The following is a 27,192-nucleotide window of genomic DNA, read 5'->3' as shown; positions in this document are numbered from 1 at the left end:
CACCCCGTGACTATTAGAGGATCAGGTAATTTTACCTCATTATTTAACTGTTATAGACTTTAGATTAGAGCGCTACCTTAGAGTGCTAGTTGTCTGTCTCCCGTTCTATTTTGTCTTCAGAGTTTTGGACATGTGCAGATGGTTTCAGAGGGATTTATTGTAGTCTGACCCCCTCCCTTTTCTTTACTTTTTTTTTTTTTTTTTTTTTTTGAGACAGAGTCTCACTTTGTTGTCCAGGCTAGAGTGAGTGCCGTGGCGTCAGCCTAGCTCACAGCAACCTCAAACTCCTGGGCTTGAGTGATCCTTCTGCCTCAGCCTCCCGAGTAGCTGGGACTACAGGCATGCGCCACCATGCCCGGCTAATTTTTTATATATATATCAGTTGGCCAATTAATTTCTTTCTATTTATAGTAGAGACGAGGTCTCGCTCTTGCTCAGGCTGGTTTCGAACTCCTGACTTCGAGCAATCCGCCCGCCTCGGCCTCCCAAGAGCTAGGATTACAGGCGTGAGCCACAGCGCCCGGCCTACATTTTTTTTTTTAAGAATAGAAACTAGGTCTCACTGTTTCTCAGATTGGTCTTGAACTCCTAACCTCAAGCGATCCTCCTGCCTCAGCCTCCCAGAGTGCTGGGATTATAGGCATGAGCCACCGTGGCCCGCTGGAAAGAACCTTTGAGACTGTCATTGTAACCGGTCCACCCCAGTTATTGATACTTCAGTTTTGTTTTCTGCTCTATTTATATGAATGCCAATGTCTATATTTTCCAGTTTCTCTCTCCTTTTTGATTCTGAAAATTTGTAATATGGGCATTACTTACGATTCCTTGAAGTTGAGAAATGTTTTGGTTAGGATGTTTTGGTTAGGAGTTGGCTGCTGACGTCATCTAACACTTTCTAGAATCAGATTGTTGAAATACCAGTGATATATTACTAGTTTCATGCCTGAAGCATTGTGTATCAGGAACCCCAAGTTTTAGGCTTTGACATTTTTAGTGGGTTCTGTGCCTAAGTTTAAGTTTTAATTTTGGGGCTATATTAATATTACTACATGAAAATAGGTAGGTGGGGTAAGGAATTGATGTTATGACATATTCTAAATGTTTTCTGGGGAAAATAAATTAGACTTTCCATAGGAATTTGATAGACAAATTCCAATATATGTAATATATTTTATTTTTTAAATACAATATTTAAATTTTTTTATACTAGTTTTTTTTTGGTGGTGGTGGTGTTTGAGACAGAGTCTCACTCTGTTGCCCTGGCTAGAGTGCTGTGGCGTCAGCCTAGCTCACAGCAACCTCAAACTCCTGGGTTCAAGCAATCCTTCTGCTTCAGCCTCCCTAGTAGCTGGAACTACAAGCATGCATCACCATGCCTGGCTAATTTTTTCTATATATTTTTAGTTGGCCAATTAATTTCTTTCTATTTTTAGTAGAGACAGGGTCTCGCTCTTGCTTAGGCTGGTCTCGAACTCCTGACCTTGAGCGATCCTCCCATCTTGGCCTCCCCAAGTGCTAGGATTACAGGCGTGAGCCACTGTGCCTGGCCTATGTAATATTTTCTTACCAGATGACCTCGCCTTCTACTTTATGGGGGAAAAATAATGTTTTAGGCAGGAACTTTTTGTCTTTGTGTTCTTATCCTCCTCATAAATTTTTATATTCTTCCTCCATGGGGGACTGTCTTTCCTTTTGGCCAAGACACTTGTGCTTTGGATTCTATTTCCTCTTATTCTTAAGTACTTGGGTTAACTCTTATTCTTTCTACTCTACAGTATTTTCAACTCTCTTATAAGGTTCTTCTCAACTTATAAATGAAGTCCCATTTTCTAAAGAGAATAACCTGCCCTCCTTTGATTCTCTTGTTTTCTGTCTTATCCATTCAAACTTATATTCTTGAGAATGCTATCTCTATCTATGACTGTCAGTTTATTCCTTATGCTCTTGTGGTCTAACTTATGTCATTTCACTCCTGAAACAATTCCTAATAAGGTTGTAGGTGACCTCCTAATTGTCAGATACAGAGATTTCTTCTGTGCTTAAATTTTCTTTTGAGACAGAGTCTTGCTCTGTCGCTCCAGGTGGAGAGTACAGTGTCATCATTGCTCACTGCAACCTCAAACTGCTGGGCCCAAGCGATCTTCCTTCCTTAGCCTCTCAAGTAGCTGAGACTACAGGTGCATGCCATGATGCTGGGCTAATTTTTCTATTTTTAGTAGAGATGGTGTCTTGCTCTTCCTGAGGCTGGTCTTGAACTCCTGAGCTCAAGTAATCCTTCCACCTTGGCCTCCCAGAGTGCTAGGATTATAGGTGTGAGTTAACCGAACGAAGTCTGTGTTTTAATTTTCTGTTACATTTAATACTGTTGAGCCGGGCATGGTGGCGCATGCCTGTACTCCCAGCTACTCGGGAGGCTGAGGCAGGAGGATTGCTTGAGCCCAGGAGTTTGAGGTTGCTGTGAGCTAGGCTGATGCCACGGCACTCACTCTAGCCTGGGCAACAAAGGGAGACTCTGTCTCAAAAAAACAAAACAAAACAAAAACACTGTTGGTTAGTCTCATGTCTTTTACTTTGATGCCACTGTCTCATGGGTCTCCAAGTGTTATGCTTCTTTACTTCCTTCTTTTCCTTGCTATTCTTTAGATTTTTTTCATAGAGTTGTATTTTTTGCCTTCTTTATATTTTTCAGTCTACACATTGTTTTGTTGTATGTGATCTGTGCCCACAGTTTATACTCTTACCTATATGTAGGATGATGATTCTCAAGCTTAGGTCAGACTTCTTAACTCCAGACCTAATTCTCAGTTGTGTTTCCTTTGGGCAACTCAAATTCAACACGCCTGAAGGTAAATTGATCTCAGTGTTCTTGTCTCCCAACACAAGTAAACACAAACACTGCTATTCTTGCCACATTCTCGTATTTGGCCTACAATTGGCTTAGTCTCTAAGGCAGAAAACTTGGAAACCTTTAACATTCTCACATCTAGGTTGTTACCAGGTCTGTCTCCTAAATACCTCTTGAGTTCCTTTCCTTTTCCAGCGTGGTAGCTTCTGATTTCCTTACCTTCAGTCTCACCTTCCCATGTTTTTCATCTTCTCCTAAAATTTTCTTGTTTTCACACCAGTGATCTTTCCAAAATGTATACTGGTTAGACCAAAAATCTTCCTTTCATTCCCATAGTGCTCACAAGACAAATTCCAGTCTCTTTAAATGTTATACAACACCTTTTATAATCTGGCTTTGGCTTACCTTTTTTAGCTTTATTTTTGTTTATGCTATACATTATATTCAGCCATACTTCATTGCTTGCAATCTGAGCCAGTCATATTCTTTTTTAGGTCTTTCTGCCCACCTACTAGACTAAGTTAGGTATTCTTTGTCTGTACTTCTGGGATTTTTCTTTACCAACCTCTATTATAGTATTTGCCACATTGTATTGTAATTTTTTACTTGTTGACTTCCCCTAAAACTTTAGTTCCTTGAAGTAAAGACATTATGATTCATCTTTGTGCTGTTATCACCTAGTGCCTGGTGCAGAGTAAGTGTTTAGTAAGATTGTTACTGAATGCATGACTTGAATTAAAAGAATACGTTTTTCACTAATTTTTTATTGATTTGACTAGATGACAGAGCACGTAGATCTCCACGAAAACTTCCTACTTCATTAAAAAAGGGAGAAAGGAAATGGGCTCCTCCAAAATTTCTGCCTCACAAATATGATGTGAAACTACAAAATGAAGATAAGGTTAGTTGACAGTTTATATTAGACTCTTGTATATATGTTTAAGAAAATATCATAGTGTTGGTTTTCTTGGAGAAAATGTGCTAAAGAAAAATATACATGAAAGTCTTTGTACAACAGATTCTGAGTGGTTTTCTGGTCTCAGTAATTATGATTTGAAGTTAAATTATATTTTCTTTCCTGGGGGGATAGTATGCTTTTCCTCTTTTTTATAGGAATTACTAGGGTGTAAGAGTAATTTATATTTGAGCTGCAAACTCAGTTTGAAAAATAAGAACCTGTTTCCAGCAGTCATGAACTTTCCAAGGAAATACCTCTTCCCAATTAAAAGTAGAGCAGTCATTTTTGTAATATAATTAAACTCAGAAGTTGAGTCAACTCTATAATTGGTGCTTTTACAAGAAGTCTTATAAAGTTATAAACTAATAACAGTAAATATCCTTAAATAATTTAGTATTTTATTAATTATAACATGTTAAGTTTTTATATTTTTTATAGGTAAAGTGTCCAGAATCAGGATATATCTTAAAACCAATAGGCAAGGATTTTTTTTAAGTGTTATATAACATAATGAGTTTCATTGATTACATCTTAGATTCCGAGAAATATGGTATGTTACTTTCGGGTACTTCTACACCAATGTGCATAGAATCTTACTACTTCTAACTGGAAAGAAGTAGGTTAGGGCACTGGGTGTGGAAGCCAGTTGCACATTTGTCTTTAGGCATAACCGTTTTATAGAAGAAACAGCTAAAACCTGAGAAGCTTAATAACTGTCAAACTTCATAATTTAGTAAATGAGATTGGGAAGGATTATGATCCAGATTTTTTGCCATTTTATTTATATTGTTTTTTTCCTGCTTCAGAATGTTGACAAGTCTTATTCTATTCTGACTCATTTGTTTTATGGTTAGTGACTATAAGATGTAGCTGGATTGTTAGGGGTTTTTTATATTTTAAAATTGGATGTTAAATACAATTTTTCACTAAATTTAATATCTCTCATTCATCAAGGTAGCGCTAGTTAAAATATACTAAGGAGTCTCAACCACTTCTTTTTTTTTTTTTTTTTTTTTTCGTTTTTGCTGCAGTACAGAAGTATACTTCTTTAATAATCATTTGTATTACTGATGAGCATAAATTACTTTGTTCACATATAGTAATTAAGACATTGGTTATAGGAAGACAGAAAATGTAAATAATAAAAAAAGAAATGCTATCTAATCCCACACGCCTTAGTAATTCATGAATATAGTTGTGGTTAATGGTGGTTAGCTCTTTTTTTTTTTTTTTTTTTTTTTTTTTTTGAGACAGAGTCTCGCTTTCTTGCCTAGGCTAGAGTGAGTGCCATGGCGTCAGCCTAGCTCACAGCAACCTCAAACTCCTGGGCTCAAGCGATCCTCCTGCCTCAGCCTCCCGAGTAGCTGGGACTACAGGCATGTGCCACCATGCCCGGCTGATTTTTATATTATATATATATTAGTTGGCCAATTAATTTCTTTCTGTTTTTATGGTAGAGACGGGGTCTCGCTCAAGCTGGTTTTGAACTCCTGACCTTGAGCAATCCGCCCGCCTCGGCCTCCCAGAGTGCTAGGATTACAGGCGTGAGCCACCGCGCCCGGCCGGTGGTTAGCTCTTAAATGACTTTTACAAGTAGGGGTTGTTTTTTTTTTTTGGCAGGGGGACAGAGTCTTGGCCTGTTGCCCTGCGTAAGAGTGGTGCAATGGCATTATCATAGTTCACTGTAACCTCAAATGCCTGGGCTCAGGCAGTCCTCCTGCCTCAGCCTCCTGAGTAGTGTGGGCCACCATACCCAATAATTTTTTCTATTTTTGGTGGAGACGGAGTCTTGCTCTTGTTCAGGCTGGTCTCCAACTCCTGACCTCAAGTGGTCCTCCTGCCTCAGCCTCCCAGAGTGTTAGGATTTCAGGCATGATTCACTGCACCTGGCAGGAATATTTTGATAATTTGCTTTTTTCATTTACTTTATGATAATCATCTATAATGTCATAAAATTTTCTTCCAAAGCAATATTCTTAAATTTTAGTGTGTATTATGATAGTCACCAGAAGAGCTTATTAAGTATGTAGATTCCTAAGTGCTGCTGTCAGAGATTCTTATGATTCATTAAGTTTGTGGTGAGGCCCAAGCATCCTGGGTGCTTATAAATAGCACCCCAATAGATGATTCTGATGAATTTGTCCTGATTGAGAACCTCATGTTCCTTATGACTAAGTGTCCATTATATGTATGTATTTTAATTTTTAAATGTCTTATTGATGTACCTTTAGGTAATTCTTCCCCCCCCCCTTTTAATACTATATTAGCAGTTGAGGGCCGGGCTTGGTGGCTCACACATGTAATCCTAGCACTCTGGGAGGCCGAGGCAGGCAGATTGCTCGAGGTCAGGAGTTCGAAACCAGCCTGAGCAAGAGCAAGACCCCGTCTCTACTATAAATAGAAATAAATTAATTGGCCAACATATATATATATTTAGCCAGGCATGGTGGTGCATGCCTGTAGTCCCAGCTACTTGGGAGGCTAAGGCAGTAGGATTGCTTGAGCCCAGGAGTTTGAGGTTGCTGTGAGCTAGGCTGACGGCACAGCATTCACTCTAGCCTGGGCAACAAAGTGAGACTCTGTCTCAAAAAAAAAAAAAAAAACAAAAAACAATTGATGATGACTTTGTTCATTTACTTTCTATGATAAATTCTTAACAAGAGGAATTCTTGGTTGAAAGAGTACACACATTTTTAGGACTTTTTTTTTTTTTTTTTTGAGACAGAGTCTCGCTTTGTTGCCCAGGCTAGAGTGAGTGCCGTGGCGTCAGCCTAGCTCACAGCAACCTCAAACTCCTGGGCTTAAGCAATCCTACTGCCTCAGCCTCCCGAGTAGCTGGGACTACAGGCATGCGCCACCATGCCCAGCTAATTTTTTATATATATATCAGTTGGCCAATTAATTTCTTTCTATTTATAGTAGAGACGGGGTCTCGCTCTTGCTCAGGCTGGTTTTGAACTCCTGACCTTGAGCAATCCGCTCGCCTCAGCCTCCCAAGAGCTAGGATTACAGGCGTGAGCCACAGCGCCCGGCCTAGGACTTTGATATATACTGAAAAATCGCCTAGGGATATCTTTCAGTTGGCATTCTTTTTATTTATTTATTTAGAGACAGAGTCTCACTTTGTTGCCCAGGCTAGAGTGAGTGCCGTGGCATCAGCCTAGCTCACAGCAACCTCAATTTTCTGGGCTCAAGTGATCCTCCTGCCTCAGCCTCCCGAGTAGCTGGGAGTGTAGGCATGTGCCACCATGCCCGGCTAATTTTTTATCTATATATATTAGTTGGCCAATTAGTTTCTTTCTATTTTTATAGTAGAGATGGGGTCTCGCTCTTGCTCAGGCTGGTTTTGAACTCCTGACCTCGAGCAATCCGCCTGCCTCGGCCGCCCACAGTGCTAGGATTACAGGCGTGAGCCACCATGCCCAGCCTCAATTGACATTCTGTATTTGAAAATTATTCTACATTCTCTTCTATCTAATTTATAGCCCTGTTTTTATAGATGGAATTGTGATTTTTCTGTAGTGAACACAATTTTTGTTCTCATTGATTAATTACTTTTTACTCCAATAATGAGTTATTTATACTTGTTACCTAGATCATCAGCAATGTGCCAGCAGACAGCTTGATTCGTACAGAGCGACCACCAAATAAAGAGATACTTCGATACTTTATACGGCATAATGCATTGCGGGCTGGTACTGGTGAAAATGCACCTTGGGTGGTAGAAGATGAATTGGTGAAGAAATATTCCCTACCCAGCAAGTTCAGTGACTTTTTACTTGATCCATACAAGGTAAGGTTCCTATTAATTTTTCGACAGCATGATAAAGCACTATTAGATGAGCTTATTTTCTTTAGTGGCTTCAGTAGGATTAGATTTATAGCACATTTTGAACTGTAACATCAGATAATGAATTCAAAAATTTTCAGAATTATCAGTTTCATTAAGGTTGTGATACAGGGTTGATCAGGGAGAGGCCATATTGAATATCTCCTACTTCAATTCATTTTTGATTATGCTTGCATAACTGAAAAATAGAAAAAATAAATATCTGTGCTTTTTTGCCTCACGTCTTTTTAGAATGAGGTGTATGGTATCAATATAAAAAATATTTTGTGAACTGATTCTTAAAGATGAGAACTGCTTTTGTATGTCAGACAAGATGATCAAATATACTTGCAGCCTTGAAAAGAACCTGTAATGAGTATTACTTTGTGTGACAGGTTAGTAGAAAACCTAGCATTTTTCTCTTGACAGAGATTAAGAGGATTTTTTCTTTAATCACCTCATCTGATCTTCAGAACATTTTTGTGAAGTCATATGGTGTATATATTAATCTTATAGATGGGTAACCTCAGGCCTAGTCTAATTAGAACCAACAGAAAGTGAATGACAAGATTTAAGACACTGGCTTAGTGTTTCTGATTATCTTTTTCATCTCAGGGTTTATCCAGTAGGAATTTTAAATTTAACTTATTAGCATACTGGTTGATATTTTCATCTTTGTTTCTGGGCCAGAATAGGGCCAAGAAAGGTCTGTTGATCCATTAAAACTATGTCAGACTTCTAGGATTTCTTTTTTTCGATTCCTTTTAATTATGAACAAATGAAGACATCTTAAATTTTAACAATTAAATTACTTAGGTAAATTATGCTGACAAAAGTATATTCAAAAGTAATTTTATTTTTCTTGGTTGGGTTGAGTCTTGGGTAAAGATTCCCAACCATAGTTTAGTGTTTAGCATATTTTCTTATTCTAGACCAGCAAGATGAAGCACTATCTTCCGTTAAGCTCTTTAAATTTTTATTATTTGCTTAAAAGAAGCAAAATTTAGGAATTAATTGGTCATTTCTAGATCAGGACTCAATTTTCTAGGGAACTATAGTAAACCTAAATTTTTTTTTTTTTTTTTTTTTTAGAGAGAGTCTCACTTTGTTGCCCAGGCTAGAGTGAGTGCGGTGGCGTCAGCCTAGCTCACAGCAACCTCAAACTCCTGGGCTTAAGCAATCCTACTGCCTCAGCCTCCCGAGTAGCTGGGACTACAGGCATGTGCCACCATGCCCGGCTAATTTTTTCTCTATATATTATTTGACCAATTAATTTCTTTCTATTTATAGTAGAGATGGGGTCTTGCTCTTGCTCAGGTTGGTTTTGAACTCCTGACCTCGAGCAATCCGCCTGCCTCAGCCTCCAGAGTGTTAGGATTACAGGTGTGAGCCACCTCGCCCGGCCCCTAAATTTTTTTTTTTTAACTGTTTTTATTTACTGAGGGGAAATTTGAGTTCATTGACATTTCATTGCCATAGCGTTTTAGAATCATGATATGGCTTTCTGTGGGAGTCACAGATTACTATTTTAATTGTATGAGAACCCTATGTGGAAATCATCTCTGAATGGGCTTTAGACTCTTGGATCACTTGAGTCCTTAAATATTTTCTTCTTTTTAAATCTTACAGCTATCTATTATGTATTTTAGTTTAGTGATTCAAGTTTGTGAATAACATGAAACACCAATATTTATGGGTAAAAGATCTTTCAGGTTTATTAAGACAAAAAAGCTGTTCCACAGTTTTTATGGGAGCCAGAGATTAGAGTTCTAGGAGCTTATATCCCGAAAGCCATTTCCTGAAGAAATTGACTATTCCAAAAATTTCTGTGAGGATTTAAATTATTAATTTTATGAAATTTGGCTATAATTCAGATTGAGAATAGGAAATGCAAGCTTGCTTAGATCAAACTGTTATAAGAAGGCAGTGATTTTACTTAGTAAGAAAAATTAAGGCTTGTGTAAAATACCAGTCTACAAAATTAAGGGCATATATTTGTCTTTATTATCTATTTTTGTTATCTTAAATAATAATTTTTTATTACCCAGTACTATTTGACATTTCACTGGTTGTCTCCTCTGTTTTGCATATAAGGTGTGTTTTTCCTATTTGTAAAATTAGTTTTCTTAAAGGACTTTTGGCTTCTTAGCCAGGGTACAACGTAGTCAAGAGCACAGATAAACAGACCATAAAACATTGCTTTGGATTCTTTCATCTAAAGGAAATTTTAAAGTTGATTACATATGACTCACTCGTTCCAGAGGCAAGGGGTATTTTCTCTCTTTATCTTCTTTTTGGTTTTTATAGAATTTAATGTTCTACCAGGCTGTTCAATTTATACATTTATACATTTACTGTGTAGAGAGATGAGGGCTGGAGAGATAAAGCAACTTGTGAGCAATAGTTTTAGGAAAGGACTGATGGGGAGACTTCGGGGGGAGAGAGGAAAATTATTTAGAAATACTGGAATATTGGATTGTTAACCTAAGTAGGGCCTAGTATGATAATGAATGTGTTTATGGTCTTGTAAGCTCTCACTAGAATATAAGTTACTTGAGAATGAGAACTATCTTTCTCATTTTGTTTTGTGGTGTACATGGCCATTTAATATATTTCTTGAAGAAGTTCCATTTGTTGGAGAAAATGCTACTGACATTTGGGTTTTAGGGATACCATAAATTTGTGTAGGCCTGATGACTTAGAGGAATGCTTCATGAGGCAATTGGATGATAACATAACTGTCATCTAAGATGAAATCTGACATTTTAGTAGCTCATTTCCTCTCTTGTAATACATTGCAGCCCTAGAAACTAGTGCAGCTAGTCTCTCTGTGATGTTTGAACTCTTGTTTTGGACTGATAGGATATATCCTACTAGAGAAGCCTTTGGATAGAGATGTAAGAAAAAAATAATACTTTTCAGGACATTTAGAATTCTGAAACAATTTGAACTAATTTAGCATTGTTCTTAATATATTTAAAAATACATTTTATTTTGAATAATCTTATATAGAGAAGTTGACAAAATTCTATTAATGTAAAGAATTTCCATGTACTCTTCCATTAGGTTCCTTAAATGTTACTTTGATCATATTTGTTTTATTATTTTCTCTCTTTACACACATAAATTATTTGTTCTGAGCCAAGTAAGTTGCCAGGCAGGACCCCCCTTTACAAAACTCTTGAATATATATTTCTTAAAAACAAGGATATTTTCTAATGTAACTGTAGTACAGTCCATCAAAATCAAGAAATTAGTATTGAAACAATTCTTTTTTTGAAAGTTGAAAAAGTGACATTAACTTTAATAATATATTTTATTTGATCCAAATATACAAAATAGAAACAATTATATTATCTTACAAGCTGTAATTCTTATTCAGATTTTGCCAATTGTTTAATAATCTCCTTTTAGCCACAAAAATTTGTCTTGGTGTTAATAGGATCCAGTGTAGTATCACGTATTGCATTTAACTCTTTCACCTCTTTTAATCTGGGACTGTCTCTCACCTTTTTTCTCTCCCCTCCCCTCCCCTCCCCTCCCCTCCCCTCCCCTCCCCTCCCCTCCCCTCCCCTCCCTTCCTTTCCATTTTCCTCTCCCCTCCCTTCCTCTCCCTCTGTTGCTTGGGCTAGAGCTACCTGGTGTCAGCCTGGCTCACAGCAATCTCAAACTTCTGGGTTCAAGCTATCCTTCTGCCTCAGCCTCCTGAGTAGGTGGGACTACATGCCTGTAGTCCCACCTACTACATTTTTTTGTATTTATAGTAGATAAATTTTACTAATTTTTTAGTAAAAAAAAAAATTAGTAATTTTTTACTAATTTTTTTGTATTTATAGTACAAATACAGCTAATTTTTTTGTATTTATAGTAGAGATGGGTCTCGCTCTTGCTCAGGCTGGTTTTGAACTCCTGACCTTGAGCGATCCTCCCGTCTCAGGCTCCCGGAGTGCCAGGATTATAGGGGTGAGCCACCATGCCTGGCCAAAAAAATGTGTTATTTTTTTATTGTTTTCTATGTGTTTGAGTTATATGCAACTTGAAAAATAGTTCACATGGCTCCCAAGATAAAGAGATGTGTGAATTACATATGTTTCATGAGGCCCTGGCCTCAAAACTGGAGTGAGTTAAATACAACTCACATGGCAGTTAATGTGTTAAAAGATAAATTTATATTAGAGCTGGGTGAGGTGACTCCCACCTGTAATCCTAGCACTTTCGGAGACTGAGGTGGGAGGATTGCTTGCACCCAGGAGTTCGAGACCAGTCCGAGACACCCATCTCTACAAAAAATGGAAAAATTAGCTGAGCATGGTGGCACATGCCTATAGTCCCATCTACTCAGGAGGCTGAGGTAGGAGGATCCACTTGAGTCTAGGAGTTTGAAGTTGCACTGAGCTATTATGATACCACTGCATTCTAGCTTGGGTGACAGAGCAAGACTCTGTCTCCAAATAAAAGACAAATTATATTATTTTCAAAACACTTTAAAACTGTTTTATAGTAACACAGTTTGCTCATTTGCTGGTAAAGGCATATGGAGATTGAGACAAGCATGCTATGTGAATGTTGCCCTCAAATTTCTAACATGTTGCCTTGGGTGAATAAGAAGAGTGAAATAAGAATCAGAATGTAGGTTGTCAGAGTTTTCTAATTTAGGGGTTTGTTACTTAGATTATACTGATGTTAAGTTAAATTTGGCATTGGAATGAGCTATAACAAATAATTTCTTCCCTTTTAACTTATTTTTTATTTTTTATTTTTTTGAGACAGAGTCTCACTTTGTTGCCCATGCTAGAGTGAGTGCCGTGGCGTCAGCCTGGCTCACAGCAGCCTCAATCTCCGGGCCTCAGCGATCCTACTGCCTCAGCCTCCCGAGTAGCTGGGACTACAGGCATGCGCCACCATGCCCGACTAATTTTTTGTATATTTATTTTTAGTTGGTCAATTAATTTCTTTCTATTTTTGGTAGAGACGGGATCTCGCTCAGGCTGGCTTTGAACTCCTGACCTTGAGCAATCCGCCCGCTTCGGCCTCCCAAAGTGCTAGGATTACAGGCGTGCTTTTAACTTATTTTTATCAAGAAATGTGATTTCTTTCAGATAGATATTTGTGGTGGTGGTATGTTCCAGGTAGCAGGAACAAATGTAAAATTGCATACACCCTGTGTTTCTTTTAGCTTCCCATGTTGCTGAGACATTCGTTAATATTTTTTCCTGTTCAGTAATTAGGAAGAACCTTTGCCAATAAATTATAATATTGCTAACCCAAGTGTCCATTCTTCTAATCTCCCTCCCTATTTAACTCTAGTAGATTAATTGTGGTGATTAGGGGATAGGGGAAACCCTTAGCACATAAGTGGTTTTATACTTTTTCAGATCCCCCTGAGTCCAGCCATGCCGGCTCCCATTGGGCTGGGACTGCCAGCATGCCCCATGCTGAGATGATCCAGTTACTGAAGGACTGCTCACGCAGGGAGCCGGCCTATTGGGAGGGGGTTGGGTGAGTTCATTTCTTTCATTTTTAAGGAAAAAAATTTACATGGTGTGGCCTGGCAAGAAAACACACCTTATAAATAAAAATAAATTGTTGGACCCTCTTGTGGCTTAGCCATCCCACCTCTTGTATTATTTCTTCATAATATCATGCTTCTAAGTGGAAGAAGTTTAAAGAACCTTATGCTAAATTTGAATGTTTTTTAAAATTAAATTAAGTGTTCCAGTAATAATAGACTCTATTAAAAAATAATCTATTTAATATGCTAAAATGAAAGTTAGTTTCACATTAATCTCCTTTTTAGTGATAAATTTCATTTTAGGATAACTTTAAATATATAACCTGTTATTCTGACCATTAGAATCTGTTTATGCTGTGAAGATTTTCCAAGGCTAGTTGAGGACGATTAGCTTTTGTGGGGCACACATTTGATTTTTTTTTGTTTTTTTGAGACAGAGTCTCACTTTGTTGCCCAGGCTAGAGTGAGTGCCGTGGCGTCAGCCTAGCTCACAGCAACCTCACACTCCTGGGCTCAAGCGATCCTCCTGTCTCAGCCTCCCGAGTAGCTGGGACTACAGGCATGCATCACCATGCCCAGCTAATTTTTTTTTGTATATATTTTTAGTTGGCCAATTAATTTCTTTCTGTTTGTAGTAGAGACGGGGTCTCACTCTTGCTCAGGCTGGTTTTGAACTCCTGAACTTGAGCAATCCACCCGCCTCAGCCTCCCAGAGTGCTAGGATTACAGGCGTGAGCCACCGCGCCCAGCCACACATTTGTTTTTAATTCCTGCCAGGGTCATGATGTGTCTTGCTCTTTGATTTATAGGATATCTCTGAAATATCATTGTCTTTGGATTACTGATAATATTGCTATCCATGTGGAGAATGGAATCTTAGATAAATTAAATTTGCTTACTTTTTCTAACATTTTGAAATTCAGTTCTAGGGAACTAGAACTGGGAAATGCTGTGTCTGTGGAAAGTATCCTCTGAGTCATGGATAGAGTTTATATTCTGTAAAGCTATAAAACGCCTTTGTCAGACCCATACTAAGGATGATTATTGGGGAACAGCATGTTGAATTTTAATCAGGCAACAAAAAAAGAATCAGCCAAAGGAACAATAATCTGTAGTTGCCTGTAATTCTTAAAAGGCAGATTGGCCTTTAAAGTTAGAGAATTTAGCTAGAAAGGGATTTGTTATGTATAGTCTATTCACTCAGTGCAGGCCCTGTTTCTGCTTCTTGTGTTGCCTTGGTTCTGTGAATTTCTCTGGTGGTTATTTCCTCATTGTTTAAATCTTCTTTTTGCTTTTTTTAATCTACCCAAGATTACACTTCAATGTTTAGATCTTAATTGGCATATTACAGCTTATTAAATTTTATTAAACCTATATGCTTCTCTCTTAACAAGGGCATAGATGTTCTTTGTTACCTCTGGGATTTATTTTATCCTAGCCATTTCCTGGTAGCCTTTTTTGGGGGGGTCATAATTTCATATTCAATAGTCTTTAGCTGTTTTTTTGCCTGTAGCCTCATCTTACAGTAGCCTGTCCTGCCTGGTGTCTTCAGTCTGCTTCTTTTTGTGTTACTCTTCTCAGGTTAGTTCCTTCCACTTAACAACCTGAAGCTAAGTTTCTCCAGTCTCTAAGTGCCATTGATGTGCTTAGCTCCTTTTGGTAACACACTCAAGTATTCTGAAGGTTATCTAGTCTTTTTTCCTAATCACTTGAAACAATTTTTTTCTGAAATAGGCTATACCTTTACTATTGCTTTGTTATTTCATTTAGTTTGTGTTTTAGCTATTGGGCCTTTTTCTTCATAATTATATGCTTTAAAGCATTACAATCATGGGGTTTGTTTTTGTTTGTTTTTTTTAAAATACATTTAAACAGAGAAATGGTGGTATTGTGACAAATGGACTGGGTTTTAACTTGCTAACTAGTTCTATATGATGAGTATGAGGCATGGGGCATTTGAGGAGACAGGAGAAGATGTGTGTCCAGGAGAGTGGGAATACAAACGGACTAAAGGAACATTGCTGGGGAGTGTTGAGGACCCATTTGAAGTGCCTGATAATAAATTTATCTTGAGACCACTCAAGACCACTGTTGTATTTTTAATTCTAGCCACGTTTAAGCTGAACATGTACAAGCCAGGAATAAATCGATGTGAGTTAACCAGGGTCATGGTTTTTCCAAGTAAATGTAATAGAACAAGAGAGAGAAGGAAACTGTAGGTTTATGTGAGATTGATTATCATGATTGACTTGAATTTAATCTGGGTAAAGAAGGATGGGGGAGGGTTAGTAAAATGTGATAAAATTAATGGATTTAAGGTCCTGGTGAGGTTGAAGGATTGTAGAGTTAGGGAACCTAGAGGGAGCAAATTTCAAAGATATGAGGGTATGTTCAAAGAGTTATATGAAATTAATGAGAATTTAGAAAACTTATAGTTAATAATGTATTCATGGGAATGAGTTCTTGAAGTATGGGGAGAGGACAGAGGAGTTTGAGACACCAGTAGGCCAAAGGTTGGAGGTATCCTTGTCTGTGATTAGTATTTATGTTGTTCTTATAGTCACTGATGCTTTTAATAAAATATGCTTCAGAGTTTAGGCAAAAATATTTAAACATTATATTTTCTACTTCAAAGCATAGAATGCCTTGGATTAGAACAAACATTTATAGGATGAAAATAAATCTTGTTTCAAGAACAGTATGTTTTAAACTCCTCAGATTATTGCTATTGTCTAGATCAGATACCATTAATCTGGGGTCCATAGATGGACTCTCTGAAATTGTGTGCATAGTTTTTTTTGGTTTTTTTTTTGAGACATAGCCTCACTCTGTTGCCTGGGCTAGAGTGCCGTGGCATCAGCCTAGCTTACAGCAACCTCAAACTCCTGGGTTCAAGCAGTCCTTCTGCCTCAGCCTCCCGAGTAGCTGGGACTACAGGCATGTGCCACCATGCCCGGCTAATTTTTTCTATATTTTTAGTTGGCCAATTAATTTCTTTCTATTTTTAGTAGAGATGGGGTCTCACTCTTCCTCAGGCTGGTTTCAAACTCCTGACCTCGAGCAATCCTCCCTCCTCAGCCTCCCAGAGTGCTAGGATTACAGGCGAGAGCCACCACACTCGGCTGTGTGCATAGTTTTTGTGTGTTGTTTCTGGGGAAAGAGTTCACAGATTTCATTAAAATAACTAAGAACCACTATTGTATATATAAACAGAGAACTAGGTACATAGCAGAATGTCTAATATTAGAGTATAGTTTTTTTTTAAGTCTCGTTATCAAGAAAATTTTATATTGATATGGCAAAAACATTAGCTAACATTCATGTCTTTGTTTTTTCAGGGACATAGTATTTATGATGAGAAATGAATATGTAGTTTTACCTGAGTGTCTGGGGGAAAAGGACCTTTAAGATGCTTAAATATGGCTTTGTTAAATTAGTTTTTAAGATTAATTTTGCTCCTATTCTTAAATTCTAGTATATGACTCTGAACCCTTCTACTAAGAGGAAGAATACTGGATCTCCAGACAGGAAACCCTCAAAGAAATCTAAAATAGACAACTCTTCTCTGAGTTCACCGCTAAATCCTAAGTTATGGTGTCATGTACACCTGAAGAAATCATTGAATGGGTCGCCACTCAAAGTAAAGAACTCGAAGAATTCCAAATCTCCAGAAGAACATCTAGAAGAAGTAATGAAGATGATGTCACCCAACAAGCTACATGCTAACTTTCACATTCCCAAGAAAGGCCCACCTGCCAAGAAACCAGGGAAACACAGTGACAAACCTTTGAAGGCAAAGGGCAGAAGCAAAGGCATTCTGAATGGACAGAAATCCACAGGGAATTCCAAATCCCCCAAAAAGGGATTGAAGACTCCTAAAACCAAAATGAAGCAGATGACTTTGTTGGATATGGCCAAAGGCACACAAAAGATGACACGAGCCCCACGGAATTCTGGAGGTACACCTAGGTCCTCTAGTAAACCTCATAAACATCTGCCTCCTGCTGCACTACATCTAATTGCTTACTACAAAGAAAACAAAGACAGGGAGGACAAGAAGAGTGCCCTGTCTTGCGTTATCTCCAAAACAGCTCGTCTTCTCTCTAGTGAAGATAGAGCTCGTCTTCCAGAAGAATTGCGAAATATTGTTCAAAAACGTTACGAGCTTCTAGAGCACAAAAAGAGGTGGGCCTCTATGTCTGAAGAGCAACGGAAAGAATATTTGAAAAAGAAACGAGAGGAGCTGAAGGAAAAGTTGAAGGAAAAAGCCAAAGAGCGAAGAGAGAAAGAACTGCTTGAGAAATTAGAAAAACAAAAGCGGTATGAGGACCAAGAATTAACTGGCAAAAATCTTCCAGCATTTAGATTGGTGGATACCCCTGAAGGGCTGCCCAATACACTCTTTGGGGATGTGGCCATGGTGGTGGAATTCTTGAGCTGTTATTCTGGGCTACTCTTACCAGATGCACAGTATCCTATTACTGCTGTGTCCCTTATGGAAGCCTTGAGTGCTGATAAAGGTGGCTTTTTATACCTGAATAGAGTGTTGGTTATCCTTTTACAGACCTTATTACAAGACGAAATAGCAGAAGACTATGGTGAATTGGGAATGAAGCTGTCAGAAATCCCCTTGACTCTGCATTCTGTTTCAGAGCTGGTACGCCTCTGCTTGCGCAGATGTGATGTGCAAGAGGAAAGTGAGGGCTCAGACACAGATGACAATAAAGATTCAGCACCATTTGAGGACAATGAGGTACAAGATGAGTTCCTAGAGAAGCTGGAGACCTCTGAATTTTTTGAGTTAACATCAGAAGAGAAGCTACAGATCTTGACAGCACTGTGCCACCGGATCCTCATGACATACTCAGTACAAGACCACATGGAGACCAGACAGCAGATGTCTGCAGAGTTGTGGAAGGAGCGGCTTGCTGTGTTGAAGGAAGAAAATGATAAGAAGAGAGCAGAGAAACAGAAACGAAAAGAAATGGAAGCCAGAAATAAAGAAAATGGAAAAGAGGAGAATGGGTTAGGCAAAACTGATAGGAAAAAAGAAATTGTGAAGTTTGAGCCCCAAGTAGATACAGAAGCTGAAGACATGATTAGTGCTGTGAAGAGCAGAAGGCTTCTCGCCATTCAAGCTAAGAAGGAACGGGAAATCCAGGAAAGAGAAATGAAAGGTAAAATTTCATGCTGAGATTAAAGGGGAATCCCATTAGAAGTTGTAACAGAAAGGAAACTACTGAGGTAATGGTAGGGTCTCTAGTTGTCATAACTGTTCACTTATTTCTGTATGTAATAATCTAGCATCTATGAGGTATGTAGTATTTTAGCAGGAGTGTTCAGCCTGATATTCTGCATTTAATAAGTTAATGTGATGTAACATTTTTTCTGGGTTTAGTAAGGGACCAAATCCCTTACTAAAGTAGGCATACTGGAAACAACATACAACTTGGGAGTTGGCTGACCTGGGTTCAGATCCTAGCTGTGATTTAGCTATACAGTATTTCTTTGGACAAGTTATCCATGCCTCATCTTCCCCATATACTTGGTAAGTTATCCATCTGTTAGTAACAGTTGAATGACAAAGTATTTGAAGCACCTGGCACAGTCACCAACTCAGTAATCTTGCTCCTATTTATATGTATGTATGTGTGTATGTATGTATATATATATTTTTTTCTTTTTCTTTTTTCTTTGAGACAGGGTCTTGCTCTTTTGCCCAGGCTAGAGTGCAGTAGCAGCATTTTAGCTCACTGCAATATGAAACTCCTGGGCTCAAACAATCCTCTTGCCTCAGCCTCCCAAGTAGCTGGGACTATAGGCACACACCACCACGCCCGGCTACTCTTCCTCCTCCCCCCACTTCCATCCTCCCCTCATTTTTCTATTTTTAGTAGAGATGGGATCTCACTCTTGCTCAGTCAGGCTGGTCTTGAAGTCCTGACCGCAAGCGATCCTCTTTCCTTGGCCTTCTAAAGTGCTAGGATTACAGGTGTGAGCCACCACCTCGGCCCCTATTATAATTTAAGAACTTAATAATTTGGGGCTTTGATGGTACCATCAAATCTGAACTTTTAGAAAACAATTTTATTGAATAATTCACATGTTATACAATTCATTTATTGTGTACAATTCAATATTTTAAAAATATATTCACAGCTGTGTGTAGCCATCACCATAGTCAATTTTGTAATGTTTTTATCACCTCAGAAAGAAACTCTGTAACAATCTCAAAAGGTGGTGGTTTTTGTGACTGGCTTCTTTCACTTAGCATAATGTTTTCAAGGTTCAGTCTTGCTTGTTTTAGCCTGTAAAGCATTTATACTAAGTGAAAGAAGCCAGTCACAAAAGACCCACCTCTATTTACTTCCAAAACATTTCCAAGAGAAAACACAAACATCATTGTTCCCTGTCCCCAGTTCCTGGCAACCACCAATCTGCTTTCTGTCTCAATGGATTACCTATTGTGGATAATTCCTATAAATGGAATCATATGATAAGTGGCCTTTTATGTCTGGCTTTTTTTCATTTGGCATGATCTATCTTTTGGTATGTACCAGTAATTCATTCCTTTTTATGGCTGAATAATATTCCGTTGTTTGGATATACCACATTTTGATTATCATTCATCAGTTGATAGACATTTAGATTGTTTCTACCTTTTGGCAAATATGAATAATGCTAAAAACATTTGTGTACAAGTTTTTGTGTAGATATACATTTTCATTTCTCTTAGGTAAATACCTAGAAATGGAATGGTTGAGTCACATTTAACCATTTGAGAAACTATCAGTCTATTTTCCACAGTGGCTGCATAATTTTATATACACTGGTTGTGTATGGGGATTCTGATTTTTATGCCTCCTTATTATCTGATTTTTTAATGTTTGTTTTTTGGGTTTTTTTTTTGAGACAGAGTCTTACTCTGTTGCCCTGGCTAGAGTGCCATGGAATCAGCCTAACTCACAGCAACTTCAGACTCCTGGGTTCAAGTCCTTCTGCCTCAGCCTCCCAAATAGCTGGCACTACAGGCATGTGCCACTATGCCCGGTTTATATATATACATTTTAGTTGTCCACCTAATTTCTTTCCATTTTTTTTTTTAGTAGAGACGGGGTCTGGCTCTTGCTCAGGCTGGTCTCTAACTCCTGAGCTAAAACTATCCTCCTGCCTCAGCCTCCCAGAGTGCTGGGATTACAGGCATCAGCTACCACCTGGCCCTTATCTGACTTTTTTTTTTTTTTTTTTTTTTTGAGACAGAGTTTCATTCTGTTGCCTGGGCTAAAGTGGCCTGACTTTTTGATTATTGCCATCCTAATGGGTGTGAATTGGTATCTCATTGTGGTTTTGATTTGCATTTCCTTGGTAGCTAATGATGATGAGCAGTTTTTCTTGTGTCTGTTTGCCATTTGCATAATTTTGGAGAAGTGTTGAAGTGTTAATTCAGATCTTTTGCCCATTATTAAATTGAATTATTTGTCTTTTTTTTTTTGGACAGAGTCTCCCTAAGTTGCCTAGGCTACAGTACTGTGGCATCAGCCTAGCTCACAGCAACCTCAAGCTTTTGGGGTTAAGTGATCCTTCTGCCTCAGCCTTTTGAGTAGCTGGGACTACAGGTGCATGCTACTGTGCCTGGCTGATTTTTCTATTTTTAGTAGAGATGGGGTCTGGCTCTTGCTCAGGCTGGTCTTGAAATCCTGAGGTCAAGCAGTCCTCCCAGGGTGCTGGGATTACAGATCTGAGCCACTGCACCTGGCCAAAGTTGTAAGAGTTCTTTATATATTCCAGATACAACTTCCTATCAGGCACATGGCCTGCAAATATTTTCACCCATTTTATATGTTGTCCTTTCACTTTCTTGATATTATTATATGAAGCACAAAAGTTTTTAATTTTGATAAGGTTCACTTTATCTATTTTTTCTTTTGTTGCTGATAGATTTCATGTTATATTTAAGAATTCATTGCCAAACCCAAGATCATAAAGATTTACTCCTATATTTTCTTCTAAACGTCTTATAGTTTAAGCTCTTACATTTAGGTCTTTGATTTATTGAGTTAATTTTTATAGTGTAAGTTAAGAGTCCAACTTTATTCTCTCACATGTGCCTGTCTAGTTGTCTTGGTATTATTTGTTGAAAAGACTAATTCCTCATTGAATGGACTTGGCACCCTTGTCAAAAATCATTTGACTAAGACATGTTGGTTTTTTTCTGGACTCTGAATTCTGTTCCATTGATTCATGTGTTAATCTTTATGCTGGTACTACACTGTCTTGATTGCTTTGTGTAAGTTTTGAAATGGAGAATGTGAGTCTTCCAACTTGTTCTTTTTCAAGATTATTTTGACTATTCTGGGTCTCTTGCAATTCCAGATGAATTTTAGAAACAGCTATGTCAGTTTCTACAAAGAGACCATCTGGAATTCTGATAGAGATTGTTTTAAATCTCTTGATTTAACTTTGGATGAGTTTTGTAGATCAGTTTGGGGAGTATTGCCATCTAAACCTATGTTAAGTCTTCTGATCAGATCCATGAACATGAGATTCTTTCTTTTTCATTTATATAGATCTTCTTTAATTTCTATTAGTGTTCTGTAGTTCTCAGAGTATAGATGTTGTACTTCTTTTATTAAATTTATTCCTAAATAAATCTTGACATCCAAGAGTTCTTTAGATTCCATATTTGTATCTCCCTTCTTGCATTATGAACACCCATCAATATCAGTATTTACTTATTGGGTTAATCTTGCAATGTACACACTTAATTAGTTTCAGAATTGCTATATCCAGTCCATTATGAGCAATAAATCTAAAATTCAACTGGGCATGGTGGCGTGTGCCTGTAGTCCCAGCTATTCAAGAGGCTAAGGTGGGAGGATTACTAGAGCCCAGGAAACTGTAGAGAGCTATGATCATGCCCCTGTACTCCAGCCTGGGTGACAGAGCAAGACCCCATCTCTTAAGAAAAAAAATTATTTAGATTCAGGTTTTTCTTACAGTTCTTTTTGTCCTTAAGACTGAACTATTTTGATCACTGTTACAGTTTCCAATCTCATGAAAGTTTCCAGCTTATAAAATGAAGATAGTAAATACTGTTTATTTTTCAAAGTCAGATGTAAAGTATTAGATAAATACCTAGAATTAGTCTTATGTGTTGGAGATTTTAGATTAAGTCAGACAACCTTGTTACTTGAATAGTTCTTTTATTAGAAAACATGTTTCTTTTAGAACAGTTTAGTTTACACTGCTTAAGTCTATTGAAATGTTTTTATACATATGTGCATACTGTGCATGAATGTGTATATAATATGTATTTTTCATTTTAAAGACCTATAAAGAAAGTATAACTGCATTCCAAATAAAGCAGCATGTAGGTTAACTTTACATATGTCACACTTCAGCTGTGTTTTACCTGAAATGTAATGATTTCTTCTTGAATTTCTGAAGTGTTCCTCTATGTTTTATATTTATCTTAACATAGGGAGAAATGAAAGGAAGATGCTATTATTTATATAGAAACAAAGGACAGAATATTAATATTTGACCAAGGTCAGTATTTGATTTAGAGTTCAGGTCTTTGGATATCTAGTTTAGTGCTGTAACCTCTGAAACTAAACTTGGTTTTCTTTTGGTGACTTAACCTAAGTTGATTCATTCTTGTTTGTTTGTAGCCTCATGAGAATGAGCTTTTCCTTGATTGTAACTGGGCCATTACTCTGTGTGTCTTTATCATTTACCTTTGCACTGTTCTCTACTATAACCATTGTTGCAAACATAGAGTTCCATTCAAGCTAGTAAATGGTTTATCAAAGGTAACAAATTCCATTTTAGTTTTAAATAAGTGGGTTTTATCTTAATTTTTTTTTCTTTTTTTTTGAGACAAAGTCTCACTCTGTTGCCTGGGCTAGAGTGCCGTGGTGTCAGCCTAGCTCACAGCAACCTCAAACTCCTGGGCTCAAGCGATCCTCCTCCCTCAGCCTTCTGAGTAGCTAGGACTACTGGCATGCACCACCATGCCTGGCTAATTTTTTTCTGTATATTTTTAGTTGCCAATTAATTTCTTTCTATTTTTAGTAGAGATGGGGTCTTGCTCTTGCTCAGGCTGGTTTTGAACTCCTGACCTTGAGCAATCCGCCTGCCTCAGCCTCCCAGAGTGCTAGGATTTTAGGAATGTGGCACCACACCCGGCCTATCTTAAATTTTTAAAATAACATCTTTAGATAGTAGATGCATTTTCCAGATTATCACCATATTGTAGATGTTACTGTTAGTAGATGATCAGGGTTAGTATTCTGGCATTGTCAGCAGTGCTCCATACCTTACAGTACCAGCCGTGGGAAAAAACCTCAAAAGGCAAAATTTTTGAGCTGCTTTTGTTGTTGAGGGAAATTCCTGTTTGAATAGAATAAACCCATTTAATGAATGATCAGAAATAAAGCAATTGGTTTTTTTCACCATTAACAAGAGTAACTCATTGAATAATTAGACAAATGATATTCAGTGTATGATGATTATTAACCACAATTGCTTCCCTGCCCTTGCTTTCTTAGTTCTTTTTTCTTCTCATGCAAGGCTGTTAGGCTGAATCTCTGTAAGATTCCTCAGGATTGAATTATGTTTTATTTGAAAACAGCTATTTTACTAGTGTTATTTATCCTGCTCTTTTTGAATATTCTGTGAGTGCACATGTCAGAAGATGTTTCAGTTAGTCCCATTTATGAACTGTTATGAATATTTCTTCAGGAATGTTTAAAATAGGAAACTAAATTTTGGAAATTTTGCATTGAGTTGAGGGTTAAGACTCCACCAATATTGTAGGAATATAGGAAGACCAGATAGAAATTGCTGCCCTTACATGTCATTTCTTATAACAGATTAGAATTAGGAGAAGGAAACAGATTTGATGAACATCTGCTTTATACCAGCAACTTTTTGTTCTATATCTTATTTAATTTGTGAGTGGGATTTACTAGGGAAAAAAATCTAACTGAGTCTTTATATCTTTAACAGTGAAATTAGAACGTGAAGCTGAAGAAGAACGAATACGAAAGCACAAAGCAGCTGCCGAGAAAGCTTTCCAGGAAGGAATTGCCAAGGCAAAGCTAGTCATGCGTAGGACGCCTATTGGTACAGATCGAAACCATAATAGGTAAGTTACTAAACTTAAATTTTGTTGTGTTGTAGGACTTATTAAATATTGTTATTAGTAATGAAACTAAAGTACTAAGAATAGACAAGCATCCCTGTTCAATTTTCCAATTCTCATCACACATTTATTGAATATTAACTGTGCCAAACGCTGGCGTCTCGAAGTTAAAGAAGACATACTCCTGCCCTTGAAGATAACCACATGTATGCTTAAATTATGGTGTTAGGTGAACTGTAATCCAAATAGAGGTCTTTAAAAATGATAATATATTTTAAATGCATATATTATGTAGAACCTAGAGATAGAGAAATATTAGAAGTTTAAAAATTAGAAATATTAAACTAGTCTAAAATTCCAAGAATTTTGGTATCTTGCTTTACCTTATGATGTTTGTCTGGAGTTCTGAACAAAAGAGGAATTCTGTCAGCTGTGGATATGAATGCTCAGTGATAATCTGTAGTTATCTCCAACAGTAAAATCATCCTGCAGTCCATTATCTTATTAATACAAGGTTGTGATTTGTAGATACTGGCTCTTCTCAGATGAAGTTCCAGGATTATTCATTGAAAAAGGCTGGGTACATGACAGCATTGACTACCGATTCAACCATCACCGCAAAGACCACACAGACTCCCCTGATGAGGATTACTATCCTCGCAGTGAGTATATCTATTAGTTTTTTTCCCTACTCAAGAAGACTCAATGTTAAGGACTGCCTTTCCTCCGTCACCTTTTCCATTTGCAGAATTTCTTTATTGCCTTCTTAGCTACATATATTTTTATAATATATATATTTGAGTTAGGGAAGGTGGATGTGAAATGCATAAAGAGAAGGAGAGAAGCTAACATTTGATTACTAATTTTGTTCCAGGCATAGTGTGAGAAGATAAAGAGCTTGAATATTAGGATGTTTGGTTATTAGATTTTATAGGAGCAGTTTTCAAACTTTGTCCCTTAGAAACCTTTATAAGTGTGAGGGCTGAAATTGAAGAAAGAGTACCAAGAAGGCAGAGTTATGTGTCCCCTTAATCTACTTTTTAAATTTATTTATTTAGTATTTATGGAGTATCTCTTGTCAGTTTTTCATGTGCCGGGGATATAGCAGCAAACAAGATAGGTAACACCCTAAATGTCATTTAACTAAAATCCTAGTGAGGAAAAACAGCATATGTCTACCTACAGTGACTGAGAAGGGGTCATGTAGGGACACTGATAATGTTCTTTTTCTTGATCTGAGTGTTGATTATATTGGAGTATGCAGTTTGTGAAATAAAAAAGTATACTTTTCTGATTATATATATTCATATTCTTTCTAGAAGTATATATATATTGACTATTTCAAGAAAAAAATTAAAACATTTTTAATTTAAAACACAAGATGCCTGGGTCAGACCCGGTTGTTTCAACCTCAGTGTTGCTGACATTTTGGGCATTTGTAATGGGAGCCATCCTGCACATAGTAGGACATTTAGGAAGACCCTGGACCTCTACCCACTCGATGCTAGTAGTGAAAGCCATATGTCTCCAGATACTGCCAAATGTTCTAGGGGAGGAAACATTGCTCCCTGTTGAGATCCACTGGGTTAGATGATCCACAAGCTTCCTTCCTTTCTTCTAGTTCTACTTTCTATAACTTAATAAAATTTATTTCTTCAGTATTCGATTTTTGTGTTTCTCTGAGAGATCATTTTTTAAATGTGGTTCTTCATTTTGGAGAAACTGCTAATCCAAACTTGAAACTCACAAAATTATTAAATTAAAAAACTATTAATTAACTAATAAAATATAGCTGAAAACTTCAAATATAAGGTGTTTTCATGTTGAATTATATTGAGCATAGATTATGTTACTTAGAAAAATCTAGATTTTCCTTAACTTTATAAATACGGAGATAAGTCAGTTATGTTTGAGAGTACTAACTGTAGAGGCAGGATCTGGGAGAGATTTCACTTGTATGAGGGACAGTTATTTTGTGTTTCAAAAGCGTAGTGACCATACTTGAAAATCAGGGCTACATGGTTACAGCCCCTGAGAGAAGATTGAGCATCCACATCCCTTCACTTCTAGAGTATCCTGATGGGTGTTCTTTCATGTTTTCTAGTTTCATAATGGCAGTGTCTCTTTAAAGTTTCCCAACTGAAAAGTCTAAACAAGGTTCTGTGTTAGTATTGCAGAGAAGATGCTGCAGGTTATGGGGAGAGAGGGAGACAAAGGAGAGAACCAAATTAAGGAAGGCCTCAAATAGTGTGATGGCCTAAAATAGGCTTTGATAAATTTGCTTAAGATATGTCTATGTTAAGGTCATGTGTTAATATATAGGAACTGATTTACAAAAAAGTTAATTGTATTGTTTGACATTAGAAGCTTCCAAGGATAAGTCTGTAGTAGTTTATGCATTCTATTTATCACTGCTTCACAGGTACCTTTGCTCTTAATATCATATAAGAAGTAGGCCTGGTGTGGTGACTCCCACCTGTAATCCTAGCACTCTGGGAGGCCAAGGTGGGCGGATTGCTCGAGGTTAGGAGTTCAAAACCAGCCTGAGCAAGAGTGAGACCCTGTCTCTACTAAAAATAGAAAGAAAGTAATTGGCCAACTAAAAATATATATAGAAAAAATTAGCCGGGCATGGTGGCTCATGCGTGTAGTCCTAGCTACTTGGGAGGCTGAGGCAGAAGGATTGCTTGAGCCCAGAAGATTGAGGTTGCTGTGAGCTAGGCTGACGCACGCACTCTAGCCAGGGCAACAGAGCGAGACTCTGTCTCAAAAAAAAAAAGAAGTAAATTCTTCATTTGCTTTGACAGGAAGTTATTAACTCATTCCTCTTCATTCTAAGTAGTGGTACTCTTAAACTTTGAACTGTACACACTGTGTTTAATATATTCTTTTTTTTTTTTTT

General features: G+C 37.5%; 1 protein-coding gene across 1 annotated transcript in view; it reads left to right on the top strand.

The window, feature by feature from the left end:
• The window catches only part of BAZ1B (bromodomain adjacent to zinc finger domain 1B), a 78,587-nt gene that overhangs the window by 26,411 nt on the left and 24,984 nt on the right, over window positions 1-27,192 (top strand). Inside the window, exons 5-9 of the mRNA XM_012742222.2 lie at window positions 3,625-3,746; window positions 7,399-7,596; window positions 16,620-18,321; window positions 24,155-24,293; window positions 24,819-24,952. Of these exons, the coding sequence (XP_012597676.2) occupies window positions 3,625-3,746; window positions 7,399-7,596; window positions 16,620-18,321; window positions 24,155-24,293; window positions 24,819-24,952 (2,295 nt within the window). The remainder of the gene's footprint in view (window positions 1-3,624; window positions 3,747-7,398; window positions 7,597-16,619; window positions 18,322-24,154; window positions 24,294-24,818; window positions 24,953-27,192) is intronic.

This window comes from Microcebus murinus, chromosome 19 (assembly GCF_040939455.1).
Source record: "Microcebus murinus isolate Inina chromosome 19, M.murinus_Inina_mat1.0, whole genome shotgun sequence".
Classification (NCBI taxonomy): Eukaryota; Metazoa; Chordata; class Mammalia; order Primates; family Cheirogaleidae; genus Microcebus; species Microcebus murinus.
This window is presented reverse-complemented; position numbering and strand designations above follow the sequence as displayed.